A 19,224-nucleotide genomic window follows, 5' to 3' on the forward strand; every position below is an offset into this window, starting at 1 on the left:
TCCTATCTATCTATCTATCTATCTCCTATCTATCTATCTATCTATCTATCTCCTATCTATCTCCTATCTATCTATCTATCTATCTATCTATCTATCTATCTCCTATCTATCTATCTATCTATCTATCTATCTATCTCCTATCTATCTATCTATCTATCTATCTATCTATCTATCTCCTATCTATCTATCTATCTATCTATCTCCTATCTGTCTATCTATCTAACAATAGGGCTATGTTCCCAGTACAGGATCATAACCAGAGCAGGCAGCCTTCTCATAATATTGACGAGTCGGCTGCCTTTCCCTACTTAGATCCCGTAGAGAGAACATAGCCTAAATGTTCTAAACTTGACTCCTTGTCAGAATCCTGTGCAGTTTGAGGCCACAACCACAACTTTTTTTTGGCCGTTTTTTTTTTTTTTGGACTGATGATTTTTATTAAAGGCCTTTGTTTTGAAATAATGGACGTTATTGGGTCCAAAATGACGTCCATTAAAAAAACGCCCAAAAAAGACGTGGTCGTGGCTATAACCTGTAGTAAAGTCCAATGTCAGTGTAACGTAACCTCTTTTATTTGCTGGTTCCCTAGTTCACCTGTACAAGTGCGCGGCTCAGAGGGAAAGCTGTGGTCTCTGTCTGAAAGCCGACCAGAAGTTTGAGTGCGGCTGGTGCAGCGGGGAGGGGCGATGTACTTTGCACCATCACTGTCCCTTCGCACAGAACCAGTGGCTGGATTGGTCCAGCAGGAACGTCAAGTGCACCAATCCGCGTATCACTGAGGTTAGTGATTGTACAGCAGCCGCCGCGGTGGCACCTCCACCTTACAGTTACATCTGTTTCCATTATGATTTTGGTGCTTGCCTCCCATCCTCTCTCTCCACTCTCTGTGTAACTCCAGTTTGGCACACACAATATCCACAGGCTCACAGCCGTTAATTAAATAAAAGCGGGAGTGAAGCGCACGCAGCGAATCAATACGCTCAGGAAGAACATTTTCCTTCCTTACAGGGAGGGCTGGGGACACTTAGGTCAGGAAGAGGGGGGCAGACATTTTCATGAAATGTCAATCAATACCTCGGCTCATTTAAATAACCCTGGGGCCCTGAGTCCCTCTCGTGTGACTTTCACCTTATAGACCTGATCTCCTTACCCTGTCAGTGATGGGAGGATAGCCAGTGCTGGCCAGAGACACGGAGGAACGTCACACCACGCTGCAATATCCACTATTTCATCCTCCCAGTCACCACAACTCACATGAAGCGCCATATGCACAAGACGCACCGCTTATTTATAAATCATCTGGAAGAAATCTAAAGGGGAATAATCTAATCTGTTTCCTCCTCATTTTTCATGCGCATGGCTGATCAGTCACCGGGATAACCTATTACATTAATGTTCTCCTCTCCTTTCCATAAAGCCTCTCTAATTCTGACGCTATCCGCCATTAAGTGTAATTCGGCTTTATCTCATTGCTGATGGTGGCGCGGTAATATGTATAATAAGTGGAGCGGTGGGGGGTGCATATTAATAGAGCCTGGAATTCGCCCGGTGACAGTCGCTGGTAACGGGATAGAACATCTTCCCATTTATCTTAAGTACGTGATTAATTAGCTTTAAATAAACAAAAAAATCTTCAGAAGCGCAAAGGACTCTTCTCTCCGGGCTGGGTTTACAGTAACATCCCGAGTGCGAGAAGGTGGGAAACATCAAAGCCCCTCATAGGCTAAAGGCTGTAATACAGCAAGCGATTATCGGCTGTATCCGGCTGATTATTGGCCATTAGGGCCGATAATCACTTGGTTTAGTAGCTCCTGTTAAAAGGCAACGATCAGCCAACATGCACAATGTCAGCTGGCTGACGCTCCTTGTGATAGCAGACCACCAATATCCCCTATGGGCTTCCCGGGCGATCTAAAGATTGTCAAGGGAGCTCCCTGCGGTCCCACCACACTTACCTACTCACTATTTGCACGTGTAATATTGCCGGCAGTGAGCGGGGAACGAGGAGCAAACAAGCGCTGATCTGACAGGTTACTTACTCCTCCTGATCGGCCCATGTGACAGGGCCTTAAAGGGGTACTCCGGCGGGGGGGCACTTCTTTGATGGGACCAGGAAGGGAGGTGGCTGAGGAAAAAGACGTCCACTCACCTCCCCGGTTCTAGCGGCGGGTCCCACATTACCGCGCTCCGGTCCCCGCTTCCCGGCCGCTTCCTGGTGTCTGACGCCGCCCGAGACGCTACGTCTCAGGTCCGCTCAGCCATTCAGTGAAGGAGGCGGGATCTGAGCGGACTTGACACGGATCCCGCCTCCTTCACTGAGTGGCTGAGCGGACCTGAGACGTAGCATCTCGGGCGGCATCAGACACCAGGAAGCGGCCGGGGACTGGAGCGCCGCGATACGGGACCTGCTGCTGGAACCGGGTAGGTGAGTGGATGTCTTTTTCCTCAGCCCCCCGCCGGAGTACCCCTTTAAGTTCACATGGTGGGATTTTGCAACTGTCATTACTGTAAAAAAAGACGCCTGTCTATAATGATCATCATAGACAGCCGTCATCAGCAAAAAACGGACGTCTTTCTGATAACCATCTGCAATGACGGTCGCAAAATCCGGTTGCAGGAACTAAGGACCATATTGGACGGGCCAATATCTCAGCGAGCGAGTGTGCGCCTACCTATCAGGTCAGCACTCGCTTCCTCCCCTGCTGATGGTGCTATTGCACACCCCGACAACTGGGGGGGGGGGGGGGGGGGCTTGCACAGGAAGCTGCAGAAAGGGCTGCCTTAGTCTATGAGGGGGGCTTTCACTTTTCCCACCGTCTTGCACTAGCCGTAAAATCTTGAACATTGCTGTAATCGATATTTTTTGCAAAAAAGGGGAACACAGTAGTTAGATAAGTGGGAATGGTTGAATCTATGTTCACACAACTTTTTTTTTATACAAAATAACGGCCGTTGTTTAATAAAGACAGCCGTAAATAATGATCATGGACATTATTGAGGGCTGACATTGTATAGTTATTATTTAAAAAATAATAGATGTAATTTTTATTTTTTTATAAAAAGATGTTGTGAAAACATAGCCTTAAGTTGAGTACTCCCGTATTTTTACGGATTTGTGGAGGTTTATTTCATCTGCAAAAGTTAGGCCCACTCCCATATACTTCTATTAGACAATCTGTGCCACAGTTATGGTCCATACTAGAGTTTGTCAGTAATGTTTGTGGATCTGTAAAACTACGGACGGTGTGAACAGCCCAATAGTAATCAATGGGCCCTAAATTTGTTTGGAAACGTACGGAACGTGTGAATAGCCATAGCACGTAGGTGAAGTTCACATAGTGCAGAAAGCAGGCTAGTCCGTGAGGAAACCAGTGGAGAGCAGGAAGACTTGTATAAGAATAGAATAGAGGTCCTTTGTCTCAGTCAGGCTCCCATGGTCCCACAACCCCTGTGTACCGGAGAGGGGCGCTAATCACTACAGAATCCCCCGCCGGCTCCTTTATTCTGTGTCACATCCAATGCCAAAGGTCAACCAGACGCTGCTTATGGAAATGCAGCCCCTCAGACAGGCACCGGGGCGCAGATGTGCCCATTGACAAATCGATTTGCTGGGGGGGGGGGGAGAGAAGGAGGGGGTGACCTAACATGAATGCAAGTGTCCGCGGGACGCCCAGACAACCGCAGTGACCACTCAAGCAGAACCGATGATTTTAAATCTGCCCAACGTTTCCAGCTGAATGGTAGCTTTTCTAAGGCGTTGATGTGGTCGTCCGGGAGACGTGAGTGGCAGGGCGGCTTCTCGGCTGGAGGCAATTAATCACACTTTGCTGTGATGTCACCGGCCCCATCCACCCTTCTCCTGCCCCTCTCTGTCACTCCGCACCCCTTCCCTGCTGGAGCACATTCATCTCCTTTTGGTTTTGGGCCTCATGTCACTGCTCACTAAACTGCTTAAAGCCTTGGCCTTCATGTGTTAATCTGGTGAAGGAAAGTCGGGAAGATTAATGAGCTGCATGAATATGGAGATGAAGCCTGAGGAGTAGCTGTATACATGGAGGCTGACGCTTCACCCGCACGTACACATGTCTACACTGTGGGGCTGCACTCACACAGTCAGTAGTTTCTCAGGACAGTATATATCATCTGCAATCTCTGTGCGCCAAAAAATCATCCGTAATCCGTAACCGTGATCATCAAAGAAGGGGAAAGGGAATGGTTTAAAACTAGGGATGGTCCGAACCGAATTCGGTTCGGGTTCGTACGAACCCGAACCCTCGGTAATGATTCCTGCTGTCTGCACTCTCCGTGGAGCAGGCGGATCCAGCGGGAGGACCGCCTGGAAAACTGGGATACAGCCATAGCCACGGAGCGGGCAGACAGCGGGTTCGGACCATCCCTATTTAAAATGATTACTTTTTTTTTTTTACGGATTTCGGTTCGGACCATCCCTATTTAAAATGATTACTTTTTTTTTTTTTTTTACGGATTTACGGACATTTCATCTGCAAAAAAATTACAGATCCGCAAAAATTAAGGACATTCCCTTTTACTTTTATGGGATGATCTGTGCAGCAATTATGGTCATTTTTGCGGATCTGTGAATCTACGGACAGTTAAATCTGTCCGTAATTGGTCTCGGGCTGGGGGGTAGCAGAGAGCGCTGTGTGAGAATAGAAAGAATACACCACTTCCTGCAGGACATACAGCAGCTGATAAGTACTGGAAGACTAGAGATTTTTAAATAGAAGTTAATTACAAATCTATAGCACTTTCTGTCATCAGTTGATATGAAAGAAAAAGATTTTTGCCAAAGTACCAAAGACGACGTGGGAACATAGCCTGAATGTTATTTCTTGATGCACCATCATGTCTATGAGTGATATATGGTATATATGTGTGTGTGATATATATATATATATATATATATATATATATATATGTGTATATATATATATATATATATATATATATATATATATATATATATGTATGTGTGTGTAGTGACATGTATAGATTGCTTTTCTCCCCATCTAGCTATCGGTTTCTGTATCTGTGTATCTGGCGGTGTTTCCTATATAAATATATAATGTGCATGTTACTATTACCATAACATGCCCTGCACACAGCAGCTCAAGGCTCTTCTGTCACAATGAATAATCGGGGCCCTCTCTCTTGGAACAATTAGGCTGTAAATGTGCTCTGTGCGAGGCGGAGAGACTGGGGCTCTTGTAGTGAGGGGACTCGCCATCACATACAGCTTATGGCTCCTTCACTAATTTCTGCTGCGCAAAACCATGTTTGACCCCTTGTAAACCACATCGCTCTGCTGCTGGGTTCATACTGGGTGACTCTATGGCGGCTCTATACATATATTCATAGACATTAAAAAAAAACACAGCACCATCAGTCTGTACGCAGCTCCTGCTATCTGCTTACTTAGGGTTTTTTGTTTTTCTTGTTTTTGCCCTTCTAGTAGTTTTTGCACCTTTTGTTCCCTAAGAGGATTTAGCGGTTTAGTAGATCTTTTTATTATAAAACCGTGAGTGTCGGGCTCTGTTCACACCAAGTACAATACCATAGTAAGAGTATGTACACACACCATCAAAATAACAGCGGTTTTTTTATTGCACGGCCGCCATTTAACGGCAAATAACGGCTGGTTGATAAGAAACTTTAAATGACCGACGTCCAGTAAATAACGGCCATCGATGTGACAGTGTGTGAACTATGTACAATGTATTCTGAATGTAATAATACGCTACATTGAAATCTATAGAAGAACATGTGTCTGTGCACACATTGGAATGAGATCCGTGTTCCTACCATGTGCACAGACATTTCTCTGTTGACTGTAATGTAGCACTTTATGAGATTCTTAGTACGGCCATGTTTAATACCTATTATTATACTGTCGTATTTCGTGTTTGAACAGAGCCTTATATGATACATAGGAAAAAAAGCTTTTATCTTCCAGGAGACATTGTGGGAGAAAAGGCCAGAAAAATCCCTTATTTATTGGAGCACAAATGCATCAGTGGTCTGTACAGCTACTGAGGTCTATATGTAATATCACATGTAACCTCATGAATATCTCGTCACTAATAATTACTATACTGCGGCGGCGGCAGCAGCTCCAAGTTACTGCAAACACCAGGACACGGCCTCTGCTGGTATATGGCTGTATCATTGTGCAGACCAATCACATCATATCTATCTGTCTGTCTGTCTATCTATTATCTATCCATCTTCTATATTCTATCTATCTATCATCTGTCTGTCTGTCTATCTATCTACTATCTGTTATCTATCTATCTTCTATATTCTATCTATCTATTATCTATCTGTCTATCTATTTATCTATCTATCTACTATCTCCTATCTATCTATCTATCTATCTCCTATCTATCTATCTATCTATCTATCTATCTATCTATCTATCTATCTATCTATCTTATATATTCTATCTCTCTATCTATCTATCTATCTATCTATCTATCTATCTATCTATCTATCTATCTATCTGTCTATATCTTCTATCTATCCATCCATCCCTTTATCTAATTGTTCATCCTTAATAGTATTAGCACAGACATATTTAAAGGACCCCCCTGTCGCACTGATAAATCCTTCTGAGCTGCGGGCAGAACATTATAGAGCGCTAAAGGCTGAGCAGATTGCACAGTTGTACAAAAATGTTCAAAGACTTTGTAATCTATTCATTTAAGTTCCTGCATACAGGAATAATAACTCACTGACTAGGACCCCCCCCCCCCCCCTGGACTCTCAAGCCCATTATTAATCAGATGACATGTTCAATGTAACAGCTTCTCTGTCTTACTGTATTGTATCATGTGACAGCATCATCTAAGGCCGCTGACAGCTACCATAGCCACACCCACACGTCTGTACCAATAGCAATGTGACACTGCCAGGATTATTGGCACGCCTATTGGTGAAGAATAGGAGTGTGGGTTTATGGAATGCATCCAAGTGTAACTGAGGTAACACAGTCTGACTGTCCACCGCCCATCATGTGTCTGTCCGTCACATGCATCGGGATCTGTCCTATCTGTCACATACGGTGTGTGTATTTCCACGCTGCAGTGCGTGTGTACACATTGGTGGTGTGTGTTGTTTTTCTCATGCATGTCCTCAGCTGTAATTAATAAAACTCGTTGTGTCCCAGCCGGGGGCTGAGCTGTGACACAGTTACTTCCAAACTGCTCAATTAGCGTCCAAAGGAATGTAGGTCAGCGAGAAGCCCTGCTCTCCACTGCTCTCCGCTGCTCCTCCACAACCCAACCACTTCAGTGCCGGGGGCTTTATGCATTATATATAGGATGGCAAAGTGGACTCTCTTATGGCTGCCATGTTTTACATACAGTGCACCTATATCTGTGCGGCCCCTGCACTATGAGAAATTCTGTTGCATTTTGTATGTTAGACATTTATCTCCTCCCTGCACCACCTTGTGGTTGGCCTACATTGTGGCGATATTTTACACCAGATTTTCTTGGACATTGGGACATTTTTGATATTATGTTAAGCCATGCCCCTTTTCCTGTAAGCTGTTTCCTTTTCTCTAAGCTATGACCTGTCTCTCTAAACCATGCCCCTTTTCTCTAAGCCATGCCCCTTTTCTCTAAGCCATGCCCCTTTTCTCTAAGCCATGCCCCTTTTCTCTAAGCCATGCCCCTTTTCTCTAAGCCATGCCCCTTTTCTCTAAGCCATGCCTCTTTCCTCTAAGCCATGCCTCTTTTCTCTAAGCCATGCCCCTTTTCTCTAGGCCATGCCCTCTTTTCTCTAGGCCATGCCCTCTTTTCTCTAGGCCATGCCCTCTTTTCTCTAGGCCATGCCCTCTTTTCTCTAGGCCATTCCCTCTTTTCTCTAGGCCATGCCCTCTTTTCTCTAAGCCATGCCCTCTTTTCTCTAGGCCATGCCCTCTTTTCTCTAGGCCATGCCCTCTTTTCTCTAGGCCATGCCCTCTTTTCTCTAGGCCATGCCCTCTTTTCTCTAGGCCATGCCCTCTTTTCTCTAGGCCATGCCCTCTTTTCTCTAGGCCATGCCCTCTTTTCTCTAGGCCATGCCCTCTTTTATCCAAGCCATGCCCCCTTTTATCCAAGCCATGCCCCCTTTTATCCATGCCATGCCCCCTTTTATCCAAGTCATGCCCCCTTTTACCCAAGCCATGCCCCCTTTTACCCAAGCCCCTTTTCTCTAGGCTATGCCTCCTTTCTCTAAGCATGGACAAGCTGGTGCCACTTGGTGACATATGGTGGGCTTGAAAATTTTCGCCTATTGGTATTTACCCATCGTGAAAATAATCCTGTTTATTGCTTATATCCTATTTCCAGACACCTGTATTTGCCCTATATGTGTACACCTCAGATGCAGCTTGTTTATACTTCTTATTAATTGTCGCTGTCCTTTCTTCCCTTCTAGATTCTTACGGTATCTGGGCCCCCAGAAGGAGGCACCCGCGTCACCATTCGGGGAGTAAACCTTGGTCTAGACTTCTCTGAGATTGCCAACAATGTACTGGTGGCCGGAGTACAGTGCATGCCCCTGGAGGAGGAGTACATCATTGCTGAACAGTAAGACTCATAGCTTGAACCTCTCCTCTTTGAAGTTTTGGGGTAGGGGCAACCTTCAGGTCTAGTCTGGTTATATATCTCTTGCACTTTAGTTGGATCCTATAAATCCTCAGAACGGGAATAGGTAAATCCTAGAGCATAGAAAAACCTTTAAGGGTACAAACCCACTTGACGTATTTGCTGCGTGAATCAGTCTTAAAAATAAGCAGGCAAAACGCAGGTTGGCTTTATACAATTGTTCTGTGTTAAAATACGCAATTGCGTATTTTTGAAGCATGAAGCTACATGCGTTTTTCACATAGGTTGTTAACAACTGATGCTTTGCTAACAAGCTTCATGCTTTAAAAATACGCAATTGCGTATTTTAACGTAGAACAATCGTATAAAGCCACCCTGCGTTTTGCCTGCTTATTTTTAAGACTGATTCACGCAGCAAATACGTCAAGTGGGTTTGTACCCTAAAAACCATGGATCTGTTTCCCTTTCGGGTTAGTAGAGTAGTCCAGGCCCCCTCTATCTCCTGCCACCCTCACATCTTTTGTATTGGGAGTCCATCATGTAGTGCCGAGTCCTCTAGTGATTGTCAGATCTCTATAGAAGCGACATCATAGGTGGATGGCTGATCACATAGCAGTACAGGTAATAATGAGTCCCCGGGGAGCCTGAAGCTCTCCACATTGAGTAGTGACAATGAGAAACTCCATTGTACCTGGGATGCAGCTGATATACCGGCCTAACCTTTGCAGGGCTAATAGTGTACACAGGATTTTTCCCCTTGTTTCCATAAAGTCATATTGTAGGAGAATAGACAGGGAAACCTTCTTGAGCTCTGGCAATCGCATGATGGCAGGTAAGGCTCGGACCGGCCGTAATTCATTTATTGCACCAAGTAAAATGTCAAAGATAAAAACTGGAAGATGGAGCGGAGGATGGGAGATGAACATACATGTCACAATAGGTCCTGCAATCTATTTCTATACTGCCCTATGATGTCACAGAGAAGCTTCTCCAAGTGGGCTGCAGTATAATCTTATGTATTGTGTGTGCGTGTATATATATATATATATATATATATATATATATATATATATATATATATAAATGCTATGTTCACACACAGTCAAAATGAGAGGCGTTTTTATTGGACGGCCGTCATTTAATGACAAATAACGGCCATCATTTTATAACAATGGCCCTTTGTCGTATAATAACGGTTGTTGTTTTTTTAATAATGGAAAATTTTTAGTCCAATAAAGACGTGTGAATACAGCCTGATCCATACTGTACTGCAGTAGAACAGAGAAAAATCTCCTGTATTTTATTCTTGATTGTTTTATTTTCCCTAACAATGACAGCCGTATTTTGTCATGTGATCCCAGCCTTAATGTTATGGCTGATTATTACCGACTTCATCCTCGGTGACAGATTCTCTTTAACCTCCCGGATGCCACATAATCCTGCCAGCCGTTTCTTACACAAGGACCTACATGTTTTATATACTGTAGATAATGGCTTGTTTCTCGGGCAGCGGTCTAGAATACTAATGGCGCAGAATGTAAAGTCTGCGGGTAAATTGACACAAGAACCAGGACTGGGTACGGGCTTTGTTTCTCCGCGCTCAATTATTTCATGCAAGTCATTGATTCTCGGGAAATATTCTACAAATCACTCACAATTTGCTGTTTTGGTCTCATTTTAACTATTGACTTTCTAGCTTGATGCATTTTGGAAAGATGAAAGCGTCTTCTTATTTGCACCTGTCTGTGTACAATGTGAGTAGCCTGCCTACCGCAGAGCATGGCCATAGAAAAGAACAGCCGGAGCTTACACATGTCAGGATGATGGAGTGCTCCCACTTTTGTATTAGGACACAATTGGGGATCACACAGCACTTTTTCTCATCTGTCATGGCTGACAGAGCCTGACTCAGTCCATCTGGGCTTCGAAGCACCTCTAAATCTCCGCTTAGAGACTGTTTCCCGTAGAGACTTAAGCTCTACATCTGCAGCGCTTTCAATGGGGCTTTCCAGATGCATCGCAGTGTAACATGACAGAAGGGTTAAGGTTTTTGTGAGCTGCCGTTATTTTTATTGGTGTGAATCCAGGGGTGTCCATCTGGCAATCTGTGAGTTTAATGCAGATCTCTGGAGGGTTCTAATAGGAAAAAGAGACAATCAGTTGGAGGGAAGCAGAGAAGGGTGATAGGGAACGGTGGGGGGCATGTTATACGCCAGAACGGGGGAGATAGCAGAACCGTGTGAAGCCTAAAGAAAGGTCATGGAAATGGAAGTGGATGGCAAAGCCGCGTGTGGGCAGAACACAAGAGCGATAAAAGAAATGCTGCAACGTAAATGGTTATAAAAAAAAGTAAAACCATCCTGCATGTCCTCACCTGGTCTCCTCTGTCCTCACCTGGTCTCCTCTGTCCTCACCTGGTCTCCCCTGTCCTCACCTGGTCTCCCCTGTCCTCACCTGGTCTCCCCTGTCCTCACCTGGTCTCCCCTGTCCTCACCTGGTCTCCCCTGTCCTCACCTGGTCTCCCCTGTCCTCCCCTGTCCTCCCCTGTCCTCACCTGTCCTCCCCTGTCCTCCACTGTCCTCACCCGTCCTCCCTGGTCCTCTCCTGTCCTCCCTTGTCCTCTCCTGTCCTCCCCTGTCCTCCCCTGTACTCCCTTGTCCTCTCCTGTCCTCACCTGGTCTCCCCTGTCCTCCACTGTCCTCCCTGGTCCTCCGCTGTCCTCTCCTGTCCTCCACTGTCCTCCCCTGTCCTCACCGGTCCTCCCTGGTCCTCTCCTGTCCTCCCTTGTCCTCTCCTGTCCTCCCCTGTACTCTCCTGTCCTCACCTGGTATCCCCTGTCCTCACCTGGTCTCCCCGGTCCTCACCTGGTCTCCCCGGTCCTCACCTGGTCTCCCCGGTCCTCACCTGGTCTCCCCTGTGCTCACCTGGTTTCCCTGGTCCTCACCTGGTCTCCCCGGTCCTCACCTGGTCTCCCCGGTGCTCACCTGGTTTCCCCTGTCCTCACCTGGTCTCCCCTGTCCTCACCTGGTCTCCCCTGTCCTCACCTGGTCTCCCCTGTCCTCACCTGGTCTCACCTGGTCTCCCCTGTCCTCACCTGGTCTCCCCTGTCCTCACCTGGTCTCCCCTGTCCTCACCTGGTCTCCCCTGTCCTCACCTGTCCTCCCTTGTCCTCTCCTGTCCTCACCTGTCCTCCCCTGTCCTCCACTGTCCTCCACTGTCCTCCCCTGTCCTCCACTGTCCTCTCCTGTCCTCACCTGGTCTCCCTTGTCCTCCGCTGTCCTCTCCTGTCCTCCCTTGTCCTCCCCTGTCCTCTCCTGTCCTCCCCTGTCCTCCCTTGTCCTCTCCTGTCCTCCCTTATCCTCTCCTGTCCTCACCTGGTATCCCCGGTCCTCCCCTGTCCTTACCGGTCCTTACCGGTCCTCCCCTGTCCTCCCTGGTCCTCCATTGTCCTCCCCTGTCCTCTCCTGTCCTCACCTGGTATCCCCGGTCCTCCCCTGTCCTCACCTGGTATCCCCGGTCCTCCCCTGTCCTCCCTGGTCCTCCCCTGTCCTTACCGGTCCTCCACTGTCCTCCCTGGTCCTCCATTGTCCTCCCCTGTCCTCACTTGTCCTCACTGGTCCTGTACTGATGGATCCCTACTGTTCTCTCTCTATTCCAGAATTGTATGTGAGATGGGCCAGGCGCCCCCTGCCTCCAGCTCAGGTCCAGTGCTTCTCTGTATCGGAGAATGTAAACCAGAGTTCATGGCCCGATCCTTGCAGCAGTATAGCTTTGTGGTGAGTAGCAAACATTCATAACATTTCTGTGCTTGTTTTTCTATGAAAGTGGTTCTGTATCATAAGAGTTTTCAAAGCCTTGTGTTATCTGTACGAGGTAACAAAGCAGTTCTTATAAAAGCCGGATGAAATCAGGCGGAGTGGCAGGTGGAGTGGCAGGTGGAGTGGTTTTCCCTATTTGCTAATAGCGGTGGACATTAAGATGCAAGTATACGCTGATGATTCAGTATATGCTGATAGTTCAATATACACTGATATTTCAGTATACACTGATACTTCAGTATACGCCTATAGTTCAGTATATGCCTATAGTTCAGTATACACTGATACTTCAGTATACGCCTATAGTTCAGTATACGCTGATAGTTCAGTATACGCTGATAGTTCAGTATACGCTGATAGTTCAGTATACGCCTATAGTTCAGTATACGCCTATAGTTCAGTATATGCCTATAGTTCAGTATACGCTGATAGTTCAGTATACGCTGATAGTTCAGTATATGCCTATAGTTCAGTATACGCTGATAGTTCAGTATACGCTGATGATTCAGTATACGCTGATGATTCAGTATACGCTGATAGTTCAATATACACTGATATTTCAGTATACACTGATAGTTCAGTATACGCCTATAGTTCAGTATACGCCGATAGTTCAGTATACGCTGATAGTTCAGTATACGCTGATATTTCAGTATACGCCTATAGTTCAGTATACGCTGATAGCTCAGTATACGCTGATAGTTCAGTATACGCTGATATTTCAGTATACGCCTATAGTTCAGTATACGCTGATAGCTCAGTATACGCCGATAGTTCAGTATACGCTGATAGTTCAGTATACGCTGATATTTCAGTATACGCCTATAGTTCAGTATACGCTGGTAGCTCAGTATACGCCGATAGTTCAGTATACGCTGATAGTTCAGTATACGCTGATGATTCAGTATACGCTGATGATTCAGTATACGCTGATAGTTCAGTATACGCCTATAGTTCAGTATACGCCTATAGTTCAGTATACGCATATAGTTCAGTATACGCTGATAGTTCAGTATACGCTGATAGTTCAGTATACGCCTATAGTTCAGTATACGCTGATAGTTCAGTATATGCCTATAGTTCAGTATACGCTGATAGTTCAGTATACGCTGATAGTTCAGTATACGCCTATAGTTCAGTATACGCTGATAGTTCAGTATACGCTGATAGTTCAGTATACGCCTATAGTTCAGTATACGCCGATAGTTCAGTATACGCCTATAGTTCAGTATACGCCTATAGTTCAGCATACGCTGATAGTTCAGTATACGCTGATAGTTCAGTATACGCCTATAGTTCAGTATACGCTGATAGTTCAGTATACGCTGATAGTTCAGTATACGCTGATAGTTCAGTATACGCCTATAGTTCAGTATACGCTGATGATTCAGTATACGCTGATAGTTCAGTATACGCTGATAGTTCAGTATACGCTGATAGTTCAGTATACGCTGATAGTTCAGTATACGCTGATAGTTCAGTATACGCTGATAGTTCAGTATATGCCTATAGTTCAGTATACGCTGATGATTCAGTATACGCCTATAGTTCAGTATACGCCGATAGTTCAGTATACTCCGATAGTTCAGTATACGCCGATAGTCCAGTTTACGCTGATAGTTCAGTATATGCTGATAGTTCAGTATATGCTGATAGTTCAGTATATGCTGATAATTCAGTATATGCTGATAACTTAAATAAAGTCCCGCCTCCATTCACACCACTTAAGGAGAACTCCGGGCAGGACCACTTTTTTCAGATGCCCGGGAGGAGGTGGGTGAAAAAAATAACATGCACTTACCTCCCCGGCTCCTGCACTGGTGCCAGCATACCGCCTCTCTGGTGTCTGGACACTTCCTGGTGCAGAGATGGGACTTGCTCAGCAAGTCAATGACAGAGGCGGGACAGCGCTACAACAGCCGACTTACTGCCACATCACCTCCCAAGACCCATCTCTAGGCCAGAAAGCGACCGGGGGACCTGAGTGGCGGCATGCAGACACCAGCACGGGAGTCAGGGAGGGAAGTGGATGTGAATAGGCCCCGCCTCCTCTGTGCAACCCCCACCCCCCGCCGCTCGCCCATCAGGCCAGTGAATCGTGAGCCACGGAGAAGGGGCTAGGTTTTTGCACTTACCAGGTGGTTTGTGCCATTTCTGTGGCTTACGCCAGGGTCACAGTTGGTAAATTTGTCCCCTTGTCGTTTCGATGCTGCAGAAATTGGTTTAGGAAGCTGCTGTTACCAAAGCCTGTATTATATATTCATATCCTAAATAAGTTCTCCTATTGTACAAGTGGCTGTAGTATTAGGAATAATGGGAATGAACAGTCTAAATTAAAGAGCTTAGAATGTCCGGGCGGAGAGCTGTGTTGGTCCTGGTGTCGGCCTGTGTCCGCCCGGTCGTCCGTCTCTCCCTGTAATTTCCTTTGTTAGTGCACAGCTAATAGCATTGATGGCAGCAGCGGCCCTCTCCTCCACTCCGCCACACCTAGTCTTTACTTGCAGCAAATTATAGGTTTGCTCAAGATCATGATAAAATGACATATTTTTCTGTAAAATCAATGCTATGCTTTCTGCGGCTCAACTGCACACGGCTCCCCTTAATCATGGAAGAAGCCATAGCTGTCAGCGGCGGCGGCTGCTTTATGATGTCATTTACACAAGTAGCCTGGAAAGTGCAGCTAGGCAGAATGAGGAGCCTAAAAGGAGTAAGTGCTAATATAAAGGACGCCATTCTCCTCCATGCTAAATAATGACGTCCTATGATTGCATAGCCTGAGCCACCTTCTTCATGGTGACCGATAGCCATTCCTGTGTCATCAGTGACCGGACTAACCATGCACCACCAAGAAATTCTGAGGGGGATTCAGAGCTTAAGATGCTGCAAAAGCCAACGCTGAATCTAAAAAGAAAAGTCTCAGTTTTTCCTGTATACACAAACTCTTTTTATGACCCATTCTCAAAAACTGCATTAAAAAGTGAATGTGGGAACAAATCTAAGGCCGGCTTCACATGAGCGCACTTCATCTGTGTATACAGGTCAGTAGTGTGGCCTCAGGTCCCGGCCCCACCGCTAGTCTGATGGCCAATCCTAAGGCGGGCTTCACATGGGCACACTTCAGCTGTGTATATACATCAGTATTATATCCTCAAGTCCTGGCCTGACCGCTAGTCTGATGGCCAATCCTAAGGCCGGCTTCACATGGGCACAATTAAGCTATGTTTACCCTGGAGTAGTATGGCCTCAAGTGCTGGCCTGACCACTAGTCTGACGGCCAATCCTAAGGCGGGCTTCACATGGGCACACTTCAGCTGTGTATATGCGTCAGTGGTATGGCCTATTGGCCAATCCTAGGGCTGGCTTCACATGGGCACACTTCAGCTGTGTATATGCGTCAGTGGTATGGCCTATTGGCCAATCCTAAGGCGGGCTTCACATGGGCACACTTCAGCTGTGTATATACGTCAGTGGTATGGCCTATTGGCCAATCCTAGGGCTGGCTTCACATGGGCACACTTCAGCTGTGTATATACATCAGTGGTATGGCCTATTGGCCAATCCTAGGGCTGGCTTCACATGGGCTTCAGCTTTGTTAGTCTTTGTTCATCTTGTTGCTGCACTTCTGACTTTGGCTCAATTTTTTTTTTTTTTACCTCTGTTTTTCTTGTCTTGTTGCATCAGTAGTAAACCAGTACGTTTTCTCAATGCTTTTTTTTTTATTTTTTTTTTAACTTGAACCCTGCCTTATTATACAATGAAAAGTAAGGCGATCTTGTGGTATACCTTGTCAGGCTTGGATCTCTGCTCATTACCAGTGAATGGACTCTCTCCCGATCACCGGCCGCTCACGCAGTTACATAGTTTGTTACAATGTAAAACAAAAATTTTGGATTTTTAAACCCTAAAAAACTGAAAGGTTTGTTATACAATGATCACATTCTATTTCCCTTTATCCAACCTGTTCTTCCCACGGGTCCATACTGGACGTTATTAGGTCTAATGAAACAATCCTGCACTGCATCCTGCCATCTATAGAGCAGAGAACTAAGATTCTTCCCCCCCTCTGTTACATTACGCTCTCGGTATATTCACGTATTTTCGGATTCAGTCATCAGTTATATTGTACTTACAGTATTCTCTAGCACTATACGGACTCCGCGACCTGTGACCTTGTCCCCGGTGGGGCCGCCAGCCTGCGCTCCGTGCCACAGGAAGCCAATTACCCGACAATTAACTCCCAGACACAGGCTTTGTTTTTGTCAGCATTTTCCAATAAGACTCTCCGGCCGTTCTCCTTAGATATGGGTGACCTTGACGGCCGCCTCGTTTTACCCCCACAATAAGATAGTAATGTGATGTTATTGAATGTGGCTTTAGAAGAATAGCGAATGTTTTATCTCAGTAAATCAGATGGCGCCTTCTGTATTGCAGAATAACATCTGGATAAAGGTCACATGGTGAAGGTTCGGAGGACGCGGGATTAGGGCCGCCCGGCCTCACGCTGACACATAGCTCTTCATTTTAGAAATCCAATGCAACCATTCAGACCTCCCACTCCCCCAGGATCATGTGTATCTGACAGCAGTATAATAGATGCAGCCGCTGCCTACCTGGACCCACTCATTATTTCTGATTTATGGGCCCCTGAACCTGTAAGAACCTTAGTGAGACCTCAGCACATTGCTCCATCTCCCCCCTCGGCGGCACACAACACGACGCGTTCTAGAGGCAGGATCGCCGCAGTATCGCCACAGTGCCCCAAATATCTTCAGCTTTTCCCATCTACTTTTATCATTATTGCTTTGCACGAGAGACATAATAGCCCTTGTTCCAGCCATTCGCTTGTCTGCTCTCTGCAGGTTATTGCTCTGGGCTAAAAGAAGTGTCTGCAAATAGAATAATTGCAAATACTCGAAACAATCTACATGTGGGGCTGCAAATAGCTGCTTGTGCCCTTGGCTGTCATCTCTGAAGCCGTCTGTGTATCTGTAGCCGGTTCCTTTATTCTGCTTATTTATTGGCTCCGCTTTTTGACTGTTTGTTTCTGGCTCTCGGTCTCCTGTACTTTGCAGTTTTTTGCCAGGGTAGCAAACAGCATTAAAGCTTCATCGAAATGTGCAATAAAAAAGAAGCGGGACCTTCCGTCAGCTCTTGGCTCCTGTCCTTATCACTTGGAGCAGATAGGATGAAAGCAGTGAGAATACCTTGTGTAGGGGCACTCCGCAGACTGAAGAAGAACAAGCTGTTTATTAAAGGGGTAGACTGAAAAGAATACACCAATTCCTGCAGGACATACAGTAGCTGATAAGTACTGGAAGACTGGAGATTTTTTAATAGAAATACATTATGAATCTCTGGCACTTTCTGCCACCAGTTGATTTGAAAGAATTTGTTTTTTGTTAGGGAACAACCCCTTTAAGAGGGGGTATACACAAATACACAAATGTTTATCCACCTGCACAAAATAGAAAAATAGCTTAAATAAAATCATTTACTGGTTTGTTTTATTTCCAGAATCCAACTGTCTCTCACATTAGCCCATCCCGGGGCCCGGAGTCTGGAGGGACTATGATCACCATCACGGGGCTCAGTCTGGGAGCTGGAAGCATTGTCTCAATCCGTCTCGGCAACCAAACCTGTGAATTCTATGGGTAAGTGTTATCCGGGGATGTAGCCATGGGACTTCCTGCACTGTGGTTATATAGGAGACAAAGCCAGTGATATCTCCTACCAGTATATATTGATTCACTCATAGGATATACCTGCAGAGGGTCGATGAATGGAGCATTCCCACTCGTCTACGCTGCTCCTAGCCCCAGATTCAAACTTTTACAATTGATCTTAGTTTTCCATCATGGCACCCGGCCGGTAAACTACTGAAACCAGCTGATTTGAAAGAAAAGTATTTTTGCTGGAGTACCCCTTTAAATCTTTCTTAACAAGAGCTCCCCTTTAAATATAAAAACAATAGAAAATTTTCTTAAATGGGAAATCCATTCCATTCCTCTTCTCACATCTCTTGGTACACTGTTGTGATCTTAGACCTCCATTGATTTCTGGAAGCCTTGTAGAGAACTTCTGCTGCTCCAGCGGGATCGGACGTTGTGCACACGGCCGCTGACTCCATAGGTCCGTTCATTAGAATGCGGCTGTGTCAGATTTTCTCTGGTAGGAATCTCTGCTCGGAGCCTGAGCAGTGTAAGTGTTATATAGAGCCTATTCATTGTGGCAGAGCAGTGACAGCCTGTGATTATAGTCCTCACTCCGGTGATCTCCTCTCACGTCTCTTTGGCACAAAAGGTAATTACAGAAACCGGATTCCTGCTTTAAAAATATATCTGACACCTAAAGTGGCCGTCTTGTTTTTCTTGGAAAAATAACGCTGATGATGAGCGGAACCTAAGGTGTCCGGCTGCTGATCTCCCAGAGAACCTGCCAGCAAGTGGGGCCGCACTGCCACTGGGAAAATAAAGGGGTACACCGCAACCATGTAATCAGTTCATGTACTACAAAGCAGCACTCTGTTCTCTGATCGCTCTGTGTCACTGTTAAAGGGGAGCTCCAGTGAAAATGTTTTTTTTATAAATCAACTAGTTTCAGAAATTAATTTGTAATTTACTTCTATTTAGAAATGTCAAGTCTTCAGTACCTATCAGCTGCTGTATGTCCTGCAGAAGGTGGTGTTTTCTTTACAGTCTGACACAGTGCTCTCTGCTGCCACCTCTGTCCATATCAGGAACTGTCCAGAGCAGGAGAGGTTTTCTATGGGGATTTGCTGCTGCTCTGGACAGTTC

The 19,224-nt window shown here is 45.8% G+C and overlaps 1 protein-coding gene across 4 annotated transcripts in view; it reads left to right on the forward strand.

The window, feature by feature from the left end:
- Positions 1-19,224, forward strand: part of PLXNA2 (plexin A2) — a 279,919-nt gene that overhangs the window by 206,697 nt on the left and 53,998 nt on the right. For all 4 annotated transcript variants that reach the window (XM_069945090.1, XM_069945091.1, XM_069945092.1 and 1 more), the window contains 4 exons: positions 590-780; positions 8,443-8,594; positions 12,271-12,388; positions 17,945-18,081. In XM_069945090.1, coding sequence (XP_069801191.1) covers positions 590-780; positions 8,443-8,594; positions 12,271-12,388; positions 17,945-18,081 — 598 coding nt within the window. The remainder of the gene's footprint in view (positions 1-589; positions 781-8,442; positions 8,595-12,270; positions 12,389-17,944; positions 18,082-19,224) is intronic.

This window comes from Dendropsophus ebraccatus, chromosome 11 (genome assembly GCF_027789765.1).
Source record: "Dendropsophus ebraccatus isolate aDenEbr1 chromosome 11, aDenEbr1.pat, whole genome shotgun sequence".
Classification (NCBI taxonomy): Eukaryota; Metazoa; Chordata; class Amphibia; order Anura; family Hylidae; genus Dendropsophus; species Dendropsophus ebraccatus.